Genomic DNA, 15,713 nt, shown 5'->3' with positions numbered 1-15,713 from the left:
AGAGCCAAGCTCAGGGCCTGGTCAAATGAGGATTCACGTTATAATTGAATCGATGACCACACAGGTGAATATTACTCTATAAATGGACTCGAGAGAAAAAAAAAAAACAGTTGTAATGAAGGATATTTGCTTAGCTCTTGCCTCTGCCTGCATGGCTAGTTCCCTTGATGGTCATGTGTCAGGTTCCTTGCTGTTCATGTCTCAGCCGCAGTGTTACCTCCTCAGGTCATCCCTTACTCTATAATTTAAAGTAGTCACACAAACACTGCTCAACATGTCATCCTGTTACAATTCTCTTTAAAGCACCTCTAATTTTTTTTTTTTTTTGAAATAGAGCCTTGCTCTGTCGCCCGGGCTGGAGTGCAATGGCGCGATCTCGGCTCACTGCAAGCTCCGCCCCCAGGGTTCACGCCATTCTCCTGCCTCAGCCTCCCAAGTACCTGGGACTACAGGCACACGCTGCCAAGCCTGGCTAATTTTTTGTATTTTTAGTAGAGACCGGGTTTCACCGTTTTAGCCAGGATGGTCTCGATCTCCTGACCTCGTGATCCGCCTGCCTCGGCCTCCCAAAGTGCTGGGATTACAGACATGAGCCACCCCACCTGGCCAGCACTTCTATTAAAAAAAAAAAAAAAAGTATATATAGGCTGGGTGTGGTGGCTTAAGCCTGTAATTGCAGCACTTTGGGAGGCCAAGGCAGGTGGATCACTTGAGGTCAGGAGTTCAAGACCAGCCTGGCCAATATGGTGAAACCTCGTCTCTACTAAAAATACAAAAATTAGCCAGGTGTGAAGGCATGTACCTGTAGTCCCCACTACTTGGGAGGCTGAGGTGGGAGAATTGCTTGAAGCCGGGAGGCAGAGGTTGCAGTGAGCCAAGATCATGCCACTGCACTCCAGCCTGGGTGACAGTGAGACCCAGTCTCGGGAAAATAAAATAATTAATTAATTAATTTTTGGACATAGGCTCTCATTCTGTTTCTCAGGCTGGAGTGCAGTGGTGCAATCATAGCTCACTGCAGCCTTGAACTCTTGCCTCAGCCTCTTAACTAGGTGGGACTGCCGGTCCCCACCACCACACTAGGCTAATTCTTCTTAAAATTTTTTTGTAGAGATAGAGTCTCTCTATGTTGCCCAGGCTGGTCTCAAACTCATGGGTCAAGCAATCTACCCACCTCAGCCTCCCAAAGTGGTGGAATTACAGGCATGAGCCACTGTGTTTAGCTCTGCAAAGCACTTATTACTATGTGAAGCTGTCCTTATTTATACTTTATTGTCTGCCTCCCTCCCAGCAGGAATAAAGGTTCCATGAGAGCAGGGGCATTGCCTGGCTTCCTCACCATGGTGTTCTTTTTACATAGTAGTCAATCAATAAATATTTGTTGAATTACCTAAACACAACAGAAATGAAAACCACCTCCCCTGGATTTAAGAAGGAAGGAGAAAGTCCTAGTGACTCAACAGAACATCCAGATTCCAGTAGGATCTTTGGGACTTTCACTGGGAACACAGATGACAGATTAACAAACTTCGTAAAATTGCTTTATTCAAATAGAATAGATTCAAAACATTATATGTATAAGAGAATAATGATAAAATGAAGACAGTATGTACCCAGCGTAAGAAATATACCTGGCCCACCAGGCACGGTGGTTAACACCTGTAATTGCAGCACTTTGAGAGACCAAGGCGCATGGGTCACCTGAGGTCAGGAGTTCAAGACCAGCCTGGCAACACCGTCTCTACAAAAACACAAAAATTAGCCAGGTGTGGTGGCACGTAGCCATAGTCCCAGCTACTCAGGAGGCTAAGACAGGAGAATCGCTTGAAACTGGGAGGTGGAGGTTGCAGTGAGTCGAGATCACGCCACTGCACTCTAGCCTGGGAGACACAGCGAAGCTCTTTCTCAAAAAAAAAAAAAAAAAGAAAGAAAAGAAAAAAAAGAAATGTACTCAGATCACCTTCAGTAACAGAGGTATATTGCAAAGGTTTAGGGGCACATGAGATAGCACTAATCAATTCCTCTCTAGCCTTATCATTACCAGGAGTCCCGAGAGGTCAAACTGAGATGTCAAGAGGCCTCATGAGGAAGTGGAAAAATAGCTTAACATTTTGTGGAATACAGCTTGATCTCAAATTATCTGATCTCTTTGTTTTAGCTGTCATATCCTCACCTCATGAGAGTGATAGCGGCAGAAGCCACCACTCTTGCAACTCCTAAGAGGTAAGCTTGGAAACCCAAGAGAACAGGCTGAGACCCTGTGTGGGCTGTTGGGAGATCAGTTTGACCCCACAGGTTAGAGATGGGCTCAGATAGGCTGAGTAGAGGCTCAACTCTTGAAGCAGGAGGTCCTCTGAGAAGGGAAAGTGGTTAATTGAATCTGGTCAGACTCTATTCAAGTTTGGTGTTTGTTTGGTTGGGTTTTTGTTTTTAAATCAACTTTCACAATGCTGTTGATTCCTAGGTCCTTCAAGAGGGATGGCAAATGCTTGTGCTTCAGGCTGCCTCTGAAGCAAATAGCTGGAGATGGGCTGGAGTCCAGATAGCTTGCTGGCCTGCATCAGCTTCACCAAGGTGTCTCCCCGGGGAGGGGCTCTCTGGAATGAAGGGCAGCCTGTGGCTAAAGCAGCTTGGCTGTTCTCAGAGGCTTCTGATTTGCCCTGATTCAGTCCTCTGCCTGCAGACTAAAACATCATTACAAAAGACAAAGGGAGGGGAACATAGCAGGTCACAAACCCCCTTTCCACTGGAGGAGAGCTGGGCTTGTCTTCAAGGCTGCTCCCCCTCCCACGCAGGAAGCTGCTCTTAACTGCCAGGCCCCACTGGCTTGCTCAGAGCCCAGCAGAGGAGCCTCTGGTGCTACCACAGACCGCCCCACCGTCCCGCCCTGCCCTGCCTGCCTCTGATATGTGCTGCAGCCAATAGAGAAGGTTCCTGCAAGGTCACATCACCTTGTGCTGGCAGCAGCCAACCTTGGGGGCCTGCTTTGCACCTTTTCACTTTATCTTCTCTGACATCTAGGGACCCACATGGCCACAAATGCTGCTTGTTAGTACAGGGGAGCTAGCTCCCCTGCAGGCAACTCCCAACCAGTGTCTCTCAGGTAGACAGTTCTAGAACATTCTAAATGCTTCTCAGAGAATCCCACAGAACTGAGCCCCTATTGCTTACTGGAGTGACCTCAGTAACACTCTTAGTGGCTTTTCCTCCCCATCTTAATCTCCCTACTGCCTTACTCATGCTTCCTGAAATCATCTCCCAAATAAAACTACCTGCTCCCAAGGCCTTGTCTCAGGCTCTGCTTTAGGGAAAACCCAAACTGAAACATCAGCCCCTGCTCACTTTCTAGCCAGTGCTAGTCTGATGGCCTCATCCCAGTGTCTATGTGTGCCAGGCTCTAGGTAAACAACTCAAGCTGCCTCATAAAGGGGACAGCTCCTATTCCACTCCTGCTGATGGCTACCCTGTGGATCTGCAAGTCCAGCATTACTAGAAATCCAGACTTTAATGGGAAATCCTCTTTTTAAAAAAAAATTATTATTTTTCTAGAGATGGAGTGTCCCTGGGTTGCCCAGGCTGGTCTCAATTCCTGGGATCAAGTGATCCTCCCACCTCAGCTTCCCAAAGTGTTGGCATTACAGGCATGAGCCATCATGCCGGCCCCTCTTATTTTTAGTTATCAACTAACTCAAAATTTAAAACACTGCATAGCCCAAACACATCTGCTGACCAGATCAGGCCCATGAGCAGCCCACTTGTGCCAGCTGGTATAGAATATGGTACCAACCCCATGAATAGTGGAGGAGGAAGACTACAAATGGGCTAAAACCATAAGATAGCAGATTGGGTGAAGAAGCAAAGAAACAAGCTCCCTCTCAGATCTGAAAGGGCCTACAAAGAGCCGGAGCTGGCCGGGCACAGTGGCTCATGCCTATAATCCCAGCACTTTGGGAGGCTGAGGCAGGTGGATCATCTGAGGTAAGGAGTTACAGACCAGCGCTGCTAACATGGTGAGACCCTGTCTCTACTGAAAACACAAAATTAGCTGGGCATGGTGGCACGTGCCTGTAATCCCAGCTACTTGGGAGGCTGAGGCAGGAGAATTGCTTGAACCCGGGAGGTGGAGGTTGCAGTTAGCCAAAACTGCCCCACTGCACTCCGACCGAGCAAGATTCCGTTTAAAAAAAAAAAAAAAAACCAAAAAGGAAAAACAAAAAAGAAAGAGCCAGAGCCCTCAGCTAACACATCAGCGCTAACATAGATTAACATGTGCCCAGTTCTCAGCCACATTATCTCAATCTCACAACCTCAGAAGGCAGATGCTATTTTCATTATCCTCACTTTAGTAGTGAGGAAACAGAGCTTTCAGAGGTTAAGGGATAGAGCTGGCATTCAAAATGAGTTATCTCTTCACTATTTACATGTATTTTACAGTTGCCCTAGGTTGCAACCCTTGACTCCAAAAAAAAGGAGCAGGGACCTGGACTTCTAATTTTGGATATATTTACAAGAATCTCTTTGCCTCATCTTTCAGATAAATCTCCAAGAGTGAAAGTTGTTTATAGAATACAGCTAATAAAGTCAGAAAGAATGATACATTAGAAAATCCTCATTATGTAATCTCTAATTAATTACCAGATCAAAGCTGGGTGGATCATAATTTAAGTGAAAGGCTGGTTGGGAACTTGAAAATAAATCAGGTCACTCCTTGTGTGATGCAAAAGCAAGTACTTATCACCTTCTAATATATTCCTGCTAAAAATATTAGAACATGAGTCTGCATGAGCCTCTAGATCTACTAGTTTACAGGAAAAGTGGATGATAGTGACACATGGTTAACAACACTACAGAGATACAACTGTATGTAGAACATGAGAAAATTCTAGGGTAAACACCTAGTTCTTTCAACAAATAAATAAAAAAAGGAACTATTAAGTATTCTTTAAGTGACTTAAAGGAACATCAACAAAATACAATGTGTGAATCTTGTTTGGATTCTGGTTCAGATAAATCAACAAAAAGACTATCTGATAACTGAAGAAAATTAAACATCTATTATCAGATGATATTAGACAATAACTAGAAATCACTATTCATTTTGTTGGCAATGATAATAGCATTGTTGTTATACACCTTACAGTTAAGTCCTCAAAGTTATTCTTGAAAACCAAATGGAATACTTATTACATGAAAACGTCTATACCTCCACATCAGTATTTTATAGAAAAATAAGCTTTATTTCAAAGCAGTCTGAAAACAGCAGTCAGGGGGACCACATTTGCAAACTGGTAGGAAGGAGCATACAGTTACATGTCCATTTAGCAAGGTCTCAAGTCAGGAGTCTCACCAATTCCTGCCCAACACCTACTCAGTTTCCTCTTCAGGTTGAAACTAAAAAGTAGACTTGAACATCCCAGTGATGTCTTTGTTGTCCAAACATGCTCCAAGTTCAGGAAAGAGGACACCTGGGCTCAACTTATTGAGGGATTTGCTTAATTATTTAAAAAATATTTACATTGAGAATACAGTTAAGTTAGGAGCTTTCTTCACATTTTCACATTTTTTGAAAGAGCCACGGAGGTTTCATTCATGTTTTAACCAGTTGAGCTGATAAAGACCCTGTCTCCATTTTGTAAGAGATGGATTACATTCAATTACTCCTCATGACAGCCAAATGGAAGATTATTCTATTGCTTTTGAAAGATTATTCCATTGCTTTTGAAGTGCTGGTTGGACTGGCATCTGCAATGGTAGCCAAATAAATGAGATTTCTATGTAACACATGCTGGTACCTATGGGCAAAAAAAAAAACCAGGCAAAAATCAGAGGCTTGTTTTTACCGACCATGAACAAAAAACTGGAAAATAATTTACCCGCTCTAGTGGAATGGCTCATCTACTAACTGGATGATTCACTGTTATCAACCTTCTTGTTTAACATATTTAAGGAAAATATAGTCAGATTCTCACCCATTCTCACTGATTACTTTCATAGCTACCATCATTTCTTGCTTGGACTATTGCAGTAGACACCTAGTCTCCCAGATCTATCTTTGCACCCTACTTTATTCTCCACACAACAGTCTGAGAGATCATTGTACAATTTAAATCAAGATCATGTTATATGTTGTTATACGTCTATTCAAAACCTTCCAAAGGCTCCCATCTCATTCAGAGTAAAGGTGAGCTGTTCTTGTGTCCTAGTAAGGCCCTACATGATTGGGGCCTCCAGTACCCCCCCTCTGATCTCATCTCTTATGGCTATACCTTTGTTTACTGAATGCTGGCCACAGTGGCCTCCTTCCTGTGACTTGAAGATATCCAGCACACTCCTACTTGGGAGCTTTTCTACCTGATGCTTTCTCTGTCTTACTTATCTCACTATGCCTTACTACTGCATAGCTGGCTCCCTTACCCCAGGTCTCTACTCAAATATCACCTTATCAGACATACCATGTATAAAATAGCACTCCTCCCCCGACTTACTCTGCTTTATTCTTATTCAAAGCACTCATTATTATGTGCCTAATTATACATTTTCTTATAGATTCTAGAGTCTAGAATATCAGCTCCATGAGTGCAGAGCTAGTGTCTGTTTTACTACGGATTTCCCAGAGTCTGAAACTGTGCCTGGTACCAGGAGTACAGTTGTCCCTTGGTATCCACAGGGGATTGGTTCCAGGCCACCTCCCTCCTCCCCTTAGATATCGAAATCCGAGGATGCTCAAGCTCAAGTCCCTTATATAAAATGGCATAGTATTTGTACATAACCTACACACATCCTCCCATATCATATACTTCAATTAATTAATTTATTTATTGAGATGGAGTCTTGCTCTGTCGCCCAGGCTAGAGTCCAGTGGGGTGATCTTGGCTCGCTGCAACCTCCAACTCCCGAGTTCAAGTTCAAGCAATTCTCCTGCCTTGGCCTCCCAGGTAGCTGGGATTACAGGCACACACCACCATGCCTGGCTAATTTTTGTATTTTTAGTTTTTAGTAGAGAAGGGGTTTTGCCATGTTGGCCAGGCTGGTCTTGAACTCCTGACCTCAAGGTCTTGCCCGCCTTGGCCTCCCAAAGTGCTGGGAATACAGGTGTGAGCCACCACACCTGGCTCACATACTTTAAATACTCTCTAGATTACTTATAATACCTAATACAATTTAAATGCCATATAACTAGTTGTTATACTATATTGCTTTTTATTGTTGTGTTGCTATTTTTTATTGTTTTGTGTTCCCCAATATTTTTGAAATGCAATGCAGAACCCATGGATACAGAGGACCAACTGTACTTATAAAATATCTGTTCAACAACTTCAAGAAGGGACAAAACATTTTCATGATCAATGTAAGTTTATAGGGGGGGTAGAGTTCTTCACCCAGAAAAATAAATCAGACAAGGGGTCAGAAAGCATGGCCTGTGCAATTGAAAAATCCCACTAGGAGATTTTGATAACTTTCTTACCCTTGGGTTGCGAATTACTGTACCAAATGGAAGGTTTTGCAACCATTTTTCATATAGAAAAAGGAGAAGGTATTTATTATAAACTTTTAAAAATCAAATTACCAAATGCCAGAGTCAGATGTAAAGATTTACCCAAAAATTGGTATCTCTACTGTTCTATTAAGGTATTCAGTGAGGGACTGTAGGTAATTTTTCTAGGGGGTAGGGATTGTGAAACATTTCTTCAGTAACAATGAAATAATATATTTTTCTATAAGAAATGGGCATAAGGCCGGGAGCAGTGGCTCATGCCTGTAATTCCAACACTTTGGGAGGTTGAGGCAGGCGGATCATCTGAGGTCAGGAGTTTGAGACCATCCTGGCCAACATGGTGAAACCCGTCTCTACTAAAAATACAAAAATTAGCAGGGCATGATGGCACACGCCTGTAGTCCCAGCTACTCGGGAGGCCAAGGCACGGGAATTGCTTGAACCTCGGAGGTGGAGGTTGCAGTGAGCCGAGATTGCACCACTGCACTCCAGCCTGGGCAACAGAGGAAGACTGTCTCAAAAAAAAAAAAAAAAAATTAATGAAAAGAAAAAAACGGGCATAATACCTGGAGTAAATTCGGAAAAGAGACTCAGATTCTATTTTCTCTCATTTTGGTATCTGCTTAGGGAGTGCATTAAACTATGATGCAGAATTCACCTTTGACTTAACTCGGAAATCCTTTGTTTGTCTTTGTGTGTGTGTCACTAACAGACTGACAGGAAGTTAGAAATGAGAGGGAGCTTAGCAGTCAAATGGCCTGACCCCTTCACTTAACAGAGAAAGGATGAGGCACGGATCCAAGATGAGAAAGGGGCCTTGGCTCCAATCTCCTGAGCCTAGTTTTCTGTGTGCTCCCACCCCCATCCCTGTTGTCATTAGCTGGCATAGCTTTGAGTGAAGGAGGTTTTACAGTGAGAATAATTCACGTTTTGAAGAAAGAGCCACGTCTGACTCCAGGCTCCACAGTGTACTTGTTGTATGGTCTTGGGCAGGTTAGCAAACTCTTTGGGGCTCTCTTTCCTCAGTTCAAAGAGGGGCTTAATTGCGATCAATCACCCAAGACTCTTAGTTCGAGAAAGCACCGTATCACACAGGCTTCCCCTCTACCCACAGGTGAGGGGCGCGGGGGTGGGGGCACTTACTGGACGCACTCGTTCCCCCGGCCCTTGTTCTGATACTCCACAATACAGCGGATCAGCTGGTCATTCTCCTCAAGGAGCTGAAAGATCAGAGAAAGAAAGGGTCAGTGCAGGCCGGGCACAGTGGCTCACGCCTGTAATCCCAGCACTTTGGGGGCCGAGCTGGGCGGATCACGAGGTCAGGAGTTCGAGACTAGCCTGGCCAACATTGTGAGACCCCCATACTAAAAGTACAAAAATTAGCCGGGCGTGGCGCGCTCCTGTAATCCCAGCTACCCAGGAGGCTGAGGCAGGAGAATCGCTTGAACCCAGGAGGCGGAGGTTGCAGTGAGCCGAGATGACGCCACTGCACTTCAGCCTGGGCGACAGAGCGAGACTCCGTCTCGGGGGGCAGAAAAAAAAAAGAGAAAGGGTTAGTGCAGTGTGACGTCTGGACCGCGGGGGACAGAACCCCATGCCGGGCTATCCTGCCCCGGCGCCTGTGCTGATTTCGTGCCCATCTCACCCCGCACCCCGGCTGCTCAGCACTCTTCACAGTGAGCTGGGAGGCCGCTCTCCACAGGATGCTTCTCGCACCCCGCAGCCACTCGGGATCCCGACTTCTTCTCTTCGCCCGCCCGCCCGCGTGGATGCTCACCCGCTGGATAGTCTCTTGATTGACTTCCGCCTTGCCCCTCAGCCAGTCCGGTACGAAGGCCACCGACATCCCGAGGAACCTCCGGAACCACGACCGCCAAGCGACTCGACCCACGAAAGGTGGGGCCTACGCTGTCGACGTTGATTAGATGCTCCCGCCTACAGGGCGGGGGACAGAAGAGACGTCATTTGTGAGTGGACGCGCAGGAGCGACACTCAGCACCTTCCTCGGTCCCCGCCCCCAGAACGCCGGGGTCGTTTACGTATCCTTTGCGCTTGCGCAGTCTGGAGAGCGAAACTTGTGGGTCGGGGTTGGGTCTAATGTTGACCTACCTGGCCTCAGCACCTCCAGTGTTAGGCTGTGCATGCTTTTTTTTTTTTTTGAGATGGAGTCTGGCTGTGTCGCCCAGGCTGGAGTGCAGTGGCGCGATCTCGGCTCACTGCAAGCTCCGCCTCCCGGGTTCAAGCCATTCTCCTGCCTCAGCCTCCTGAGTAGCTGGGACTACAGGCGCCCGCCACCACGGAATTTTTTTTTTTTTTTTTTTTTTTTAGTAGAAACGGGGTTTCACCATGTTAGCCAGGATGGTCTCGATCTCCTGACCTCGTGATCCGCCCGCCTCGGCCTCCCAAAGTGCTGGGTGTGCATGCTTAATCTATCTGTAGGAGTGGCTTGCTTGGCATCACACAGCATGTCTGGAACCCAGATATATGGCTTCAAATCCACTGTCCTCTCTACATCACTCTGGTGCCTCCAGGTCTGCATCTGGAGCATGAACATTGACTATGGCATTGTCTCCTGCCAGGCCAAATCTGCAGGGCCAGGAAAACTCTGGTATTAGTTTTACTCTTTGCTGAAGGAGAAATTAGCGTTTTTCCACATAGCCTAGACTTATTTGGGGCAGGAATAATGCTTATTAGGTTGGCAACCCTAAAAAGCACTGGTATTTTCTCCATTTTACAGATGAGGAAACAAGTTAAGTAACTTGCCCAAGGTTCCTTAGCAAAGCCAGTCTCTGAATACGGGCAGTCTGGCTTTAGAACTCTCACCCTTAACAACCCGGGACTGCCCAGGCACCATACTGCAAAGGTGGTGTGCCGCAAGATGCAAGGAGGAAGCTGGACACACCCTCTTGGGCCACATGGTTACTCCTGGTGATCACTAAAACTGAACTGGTTGTAGTCTTCTAGACCAGTGGTCCCCAGCCTTTTTGGTACCAGGAACTGGTTTCGTGGAAGACAATTTTTCTTGTCTTCCACGGGGGTGGGGGTGGGGGTGGGGGTGGGGGTGGGGGTGGGGGTGGTTTTGGTGTGAAACTGTTTACCTCACATCAGCAGGCATTTAGATTCTCATTAGGAGGGTGCAACCTAGATCTCTCGCAAGTACAGTTCACAATAGGGTCCATGCTGCTGTGAGAATCTAATGCCCCCGCTGATCTGACGGGGCAGAATCCTCGGTGGTAATGTTTATCCGCCCTCTGCTCATCTCCTGCTGTGCGGTACGGGTCCCCTGTTCTAGCCATCTGTGGTGGATGTGGTAACAAGATTCGTTTTCCCTGGAGTGAGCACTTCATTTAGGAGGGAGATCTTGGGAGCCTACTCCTAAAAAGGGGAGCTCCCTAGAGCTTTATTCCCCTGAATGGTGGCCCTGATCCTGAGCAAGCTCATCTGCTTTACTGGGCTTTCTTTCCACAATCCCTTTATTCAAACCTGTGAAAAGGCAGCTTTCATCCCATTTCTTTTCTTTTCTTTCCTTTTTTTTTTTTGAGACAGAGTCTCACTCTGTCACCCAGGCTGGAGTGCAGTGGTGTGATCTTGGCTCACTGCAACCTCTGCCTCCCAGGCTCAAGCGATTCTCCTGCCTCAGCTTCCTGAGTAGCTGGGATTACAGGTGCCTGCCACCACACCTGGCTAATTTTTTTTTGTATCTTTAGTAGAGATAGGGTTTCGCCATGTTGGTCAGGCTGGTCTTGAACTCCTGACCTCATGATCCGCCCGCCTCGGCCTCCCAAAGTGCTAGGATTACAGGTGTGAGCTACTGCACCCAGCCTGCTTTCATCCCATTTCACAGAGAGATAAACCTGGTGAGAGAAGTGAGGTAACCCCTGAGCTGGGGCGGACTCAGGACTTCCTGGTTACCAAGCCTGCACTGTTAACTCTGCATCAGGCTTCCTCCTCAGGAAAATTCCCCAAAGCTTTCAGAGAAACAGAGTGGGCAGAAAAAGAACCATCAGGAGCAGGATGTAGGTCTTGCTTAGTTCCACTCAGCCCTATTCCTGTTAAGACAAGTGAGGAATGACAATAACATGAAATGGCCCAGACAACAATCCTCCCACCTCTGAAAGTTTCCCTGTGATTATGGGCATGAACCACCATGCCCGGCCCATACTTTTGTTCATAAAGTTTAAGTGACTTGCTTACCAATCTTATGCAAAATTTCATGTAATTTATGTAATACTATATAACATAATGCTACATATGGTATGTATATATACACACAAAGATCTGTCCTGGGTATTAAGTATCTTATCTCTAGGCTTTATGTTTATGACTCTGAAATGGAGGGAACCGGGACATACATGTTTTGAGGAATAAAGTGAACGGGTTTTTTTGTTTTTTTTGTTTGTTTGTTTTTGTTTTGTTTTGTTTTGAGATAAAGTCTCACTCTGTTGCCCAAGCTGGAGTGCAGTGGTGCAATCTCAGCTCACTGTAACCTCCATCTCCCAGATTCAAGCAATTCTCCTGCCTCAGCCTCCCGAGTAGTCTGGGACTATGGGCACGCACCACCATGCCCAGCTAATTCTTTTGTATTTTTAGTAGAGATGGGGTTTCACTCTGTTGGCCAGGCTGGTCTTGAACTGCTGACCTCATGATCCATTCGCCTCGGCCTCCCAAAGTGCTGGGATTACAGGCGTGAGCCATCCTGCCTGGCCCCAGTTTTTGTTGTTGTTGTTATTGTTTGAGACAGAGTTTCACTCTTGTTGCCCAGGCTGGAGTGCAATGGTGCAATCTCAGCTCACTGCAACCTCCACCTCCTGGGTTCAAGCAATTCTCCTGCCTCAGCCTCCCAAGTAGCCGGCATTACAGGCATGCACCACCACGCCCAGCTAATTTTGTGTTTTTAGTAGAGATGGGGGTTTTACCATGTTGGTCAGGCTGGTCTCGAACTCCTGACCTCAGGTGAACCACCAACCTTGGCCTCCCAAAATGCTGAGATTACAGGTGTGAGCCACCAAGCCTGGCCTAAAGCGAAGGTTTTGAGTGCGGTTTATAGAAGGAATTGATTGCTTTTTGTTTTTTTGAGACGGAGTCTTGCTCTGTCGCCCAGGCTTGAGTGCAGTGGCGCGACCTCAGCTCACTGCAAGCTCCGCCTCCCGTGTTCACGCCATTCTCCTGCCTCGGCCTCCCGAGTAGCTGGGACTACAGGCGCTCACCATCAAGCCCGGCTAATTTTTTTTTTTTTTTTTTTTTTTTTTAGTAGAGACAGGGTTTCACTGTGTTAGCCAGGATGGTCTTGATCTCCTGACCTCGTGATCTGCCTGCCTCAGCCTTCCAAAGTGCTGGGATTACAGGCGTGAGCCGCCGCGCCCAGCCTGATTGGTTTTTTTTTAACATCATCAAAGTTTCTATCAGGTAAAAAAAAAAAAATGAGATGGTGTTAGGGTGAGGCAGGTGGTATAGGGGACCAACATGTTCCAGCATACAGGGAAAGCCCTCCAGAAGAAAAGTTTTATAAAGGCAGTATAAAGGCAAAGTGGAGGTTAAGCAGGACACAGGTATCCAGATTCTGTACTTTCCTAGGAGCAATGGGAGCCATGGATGGTTTTAGGCAGAAGAGTGATGAAGCCTGAGATGCATTTAGAGTTTTATTGGCTGTAACATGGTGAAAGTTAGGGAAGACACCCAGATGAGAAACAAAAAGAACAGTGACAAGGCTGCTACAAGAAGGCAGGCCAGAGATAGTGAGAGCAATGAGAAAAGAAGTGTATGCATTTGAAAGATATTGGAAGTAGACTTGGCAGGCCTTAGTGATCGAGTGGGGAGGGATAGAAAAGGGAAATTAGGGATGCCTTCTGGGGTTCTGGGTTAAGCAACTGAGAAAGTGGTGATGCCCCTTATGGAGGCAGGGAACAGTGGGGGAGATGCTGGACTGGAAATGAAGGTGATAAATTCAGTTGTGGAAATGTATAGTGTGAGGTGATGTCAAACGATGTGGAGGCTTGTGGCTGACTATTTGGGGCTGAAACTCAGGGACAAAGACTAGGCTGGAGATACAGCTTTGAGAAACATCACTTGTAGAAACTGACTGGAACTATGCAGTGGATAAGATTGCCTAAGGAGAATGTGATAGTTTCTCTTATGACAGAGGAAAAGAAGCTGCAACGGAGACTGAGGGGAGAAAGAGACTAGAGATATAGGGAGAGGAAAACCAGGACAGTGGGGGTTATGGCTTTTTATTTATTTATTTATTTTTAAACAGTGACTGAAAAGGACAGACAGGACAGCAATGACAAATGCTGTTGAAAGGTCAAGGAAGGGCTGGGTGCAGTGGATCACACCTGTAATCCCAGCACTTTGGGAGGCCAAGGTAGGCAGATCACTTGAGGTCAGAAGTTTGAGACCAGTCTGGCTAACATGATGAAACCCTGTCTCTACTAAAAATACAAAAATTAGCCAGGCATGGTGGCACGTGCCTGTAGCCCCAGTTACTTGGGAGGCTGAGGCTGGAGGATCGCTTGAACCTGGAAAGCAGAGATTGCAGTAAGCCTCAGCACAGAGATTGCACTCCAGCCTGGGTGACAGAGTTAGACTCTGCATCAAAAAAAAAAAAAAAAAAAAAAAAAAAAAGAACAAGGAAGATAAAGACTAGGTCTTTGAGGAGGGCATTTTCAGTGGTATGGTGAAGCAGATATCAGAAGTGCAGGGGACTGAGAAATGATGAAAGGTGAAGGTGAAGCAATGGAGTGTTCAGATATAGACCACTTTTTCCATGAGGTTTGGTTGTAAAGGGGAGAAGGGAAAGAAGGTGGTAGCTGGAGGGAGAGGAGTTGTCTGGAGCTAAGGGACATCACTTTGATGGTTGCTCTTTCTTCAGTAAAGAAGGTTCCTGGGAGAGCAAGAAGGGGAGGGGGTGTTGAAGAGTGGGAGATCTGGGGAGCATGCAGGATATTTGGAAGTTGATTTTGGGGGAGAGCTGGAGAGAGCCGCCTTGGCAAATAGGACTGCTGAAGGGTGTTGAGGACCTAGTTGAAGTTGACAATGTATGTAGCACTGATCTGTGTGGTTGTGAGATTTTGTCCAGTGGCACTCAGAGCCAAGAAGCAGAGAAGACAGAAGGTTGGATTCTTCCAGGATTGTAGTGCTGCCAGATGGGTGTTACTATCCTTCTAGTTGTGCTAGAAGGATAACTGTGCAAGAGATATAAGTATATTGGGAAGAATGTGATGGAGGTGATAAACCCTGAACTCTCAGCTGATGGGGAAGGAAGTGAAAACTCGAGGGAGCTCATAATAAAACAAAGTAGAGGCACAAATGAACTGGAAGTTTCTGCAGGCTAGAGAAACCATGGAAGGAATTCAGAGACTAACAGGACAGATGAAAGATCAGGTGTCTGCATTTATAACTTCAGAGGTGGAGCTCTTCTGTGGTCCAGGGTGTTACCCTAGGAGTGGAGGGCTGAAGAGGACTGGAAGAGAAAGCCTCTGGAGTTGACTGTGAGTCTGGAGTCAAAGTGGCCAATGATTGGAGATGAGAGCTAGGACTTTAGGTACTACATCTCACCCCTGTTGTCCAATCTACCATGGTGCCTGAGCCACACCAGTTGCACCAGTCAGAGGGTGTAAGGTCCTATTCTAAAGCACTCGCACCACAAGTTTTGAGAGCCCAATTCCCCATATTTGTTTGTTTGTTTGTTTTGTTTTGTTTGTTTTCTGAGATGGAGTTTCGCTCTTGTAGGTCAGGCTGGAGTGCAATGGTGCGATCTTGGCTCACTGCAGCCGCCTCCCAGATTCAAGTGATTCTCCTGCCTCAGCCTCCCAAGTAGCTGGGATCACAGACACCCGCCATCACTCCTGGCTAATTTTTGTAATTTTTCAATAGAGATGCAGTTTTGCCATGTTGGACACGCTTGTCCCTGACCTCGTGATCCACCTGCCTTGGCCTCCCAAAGTGCTGGGATTATAGGTGTGAGCCACCACACCTGGCCCCAGTTCCCCATATTTGAAGGGCACTTATGCTACAGGGTTTTCAATTGCCTTTACCAACCCCAAATCTCCTGGTTTTTCTTCTTCTTTGTGCCTGTTTTGACCTACCCTCATTATCAGAGACTCATTGTGGGAGGGGACTACACAAGGGTATAAATCCCAGGAGGTAGTGATCCCTGTAGGCCATCTTAGACTCTATCACAATTCTCTTCAGTTTTCATTTTGTAATTTTTCTCTGGCTA

At 46.2% G+C, this 15,713-nt stretch overlaps 1 protein-coding gene across 1 annotated transcript; it reads right to left on the bottom strand.

The window, feature by feature from the left end:
* Positions 1 to 5,214: 5,214 nt before the first annotated feature.
* On the bottom strand, positions 5,215 to 9,470 carry LOC105480271 (SS18 like 2). Its single transcript, XM_011738872.3, has 3 exons — positions 9,273 to 9,470; positions 8,639 to 8,715; positions 5,215 to 5,792 (listed from the first exon to the last, which is right to left on the bottom strand). Exons 1-3 carry the CDS (start codon positions 9,339 to 9,341, stop codon positions 5,705 to 5,707), a joined length of 234 nt encoding a protein of 77 aa, XP_011737174.1. The 5' UTR covers positions 9,342 to 9,470; the 3' UTR covers positions 5,215 to 5,704.
* Between the last annotated feature and the right edge of the window lie 6,243 nt (positions 9,471 to 15,713).

This window comes from Macaca nemestrina, chromosome 2, assembly GCF_043159975.1.
Source record: "Macaca nemestrina isolate mMacNem1 chromosome 2, mMacNem.hap1, whole genome shotgun sequence".
In the NCBI taxonomy this organism is placed as follows: Eukaryota; Metazoa; Chordata; class Mammalia; order Primates; family Cercopithecidae; genus Macaca; species Macaca nemestrina.
Note: the sequence above shows the minus strand (reverse complement) of the source record. Positions and strands in the feature narration are given on the sequence as shown.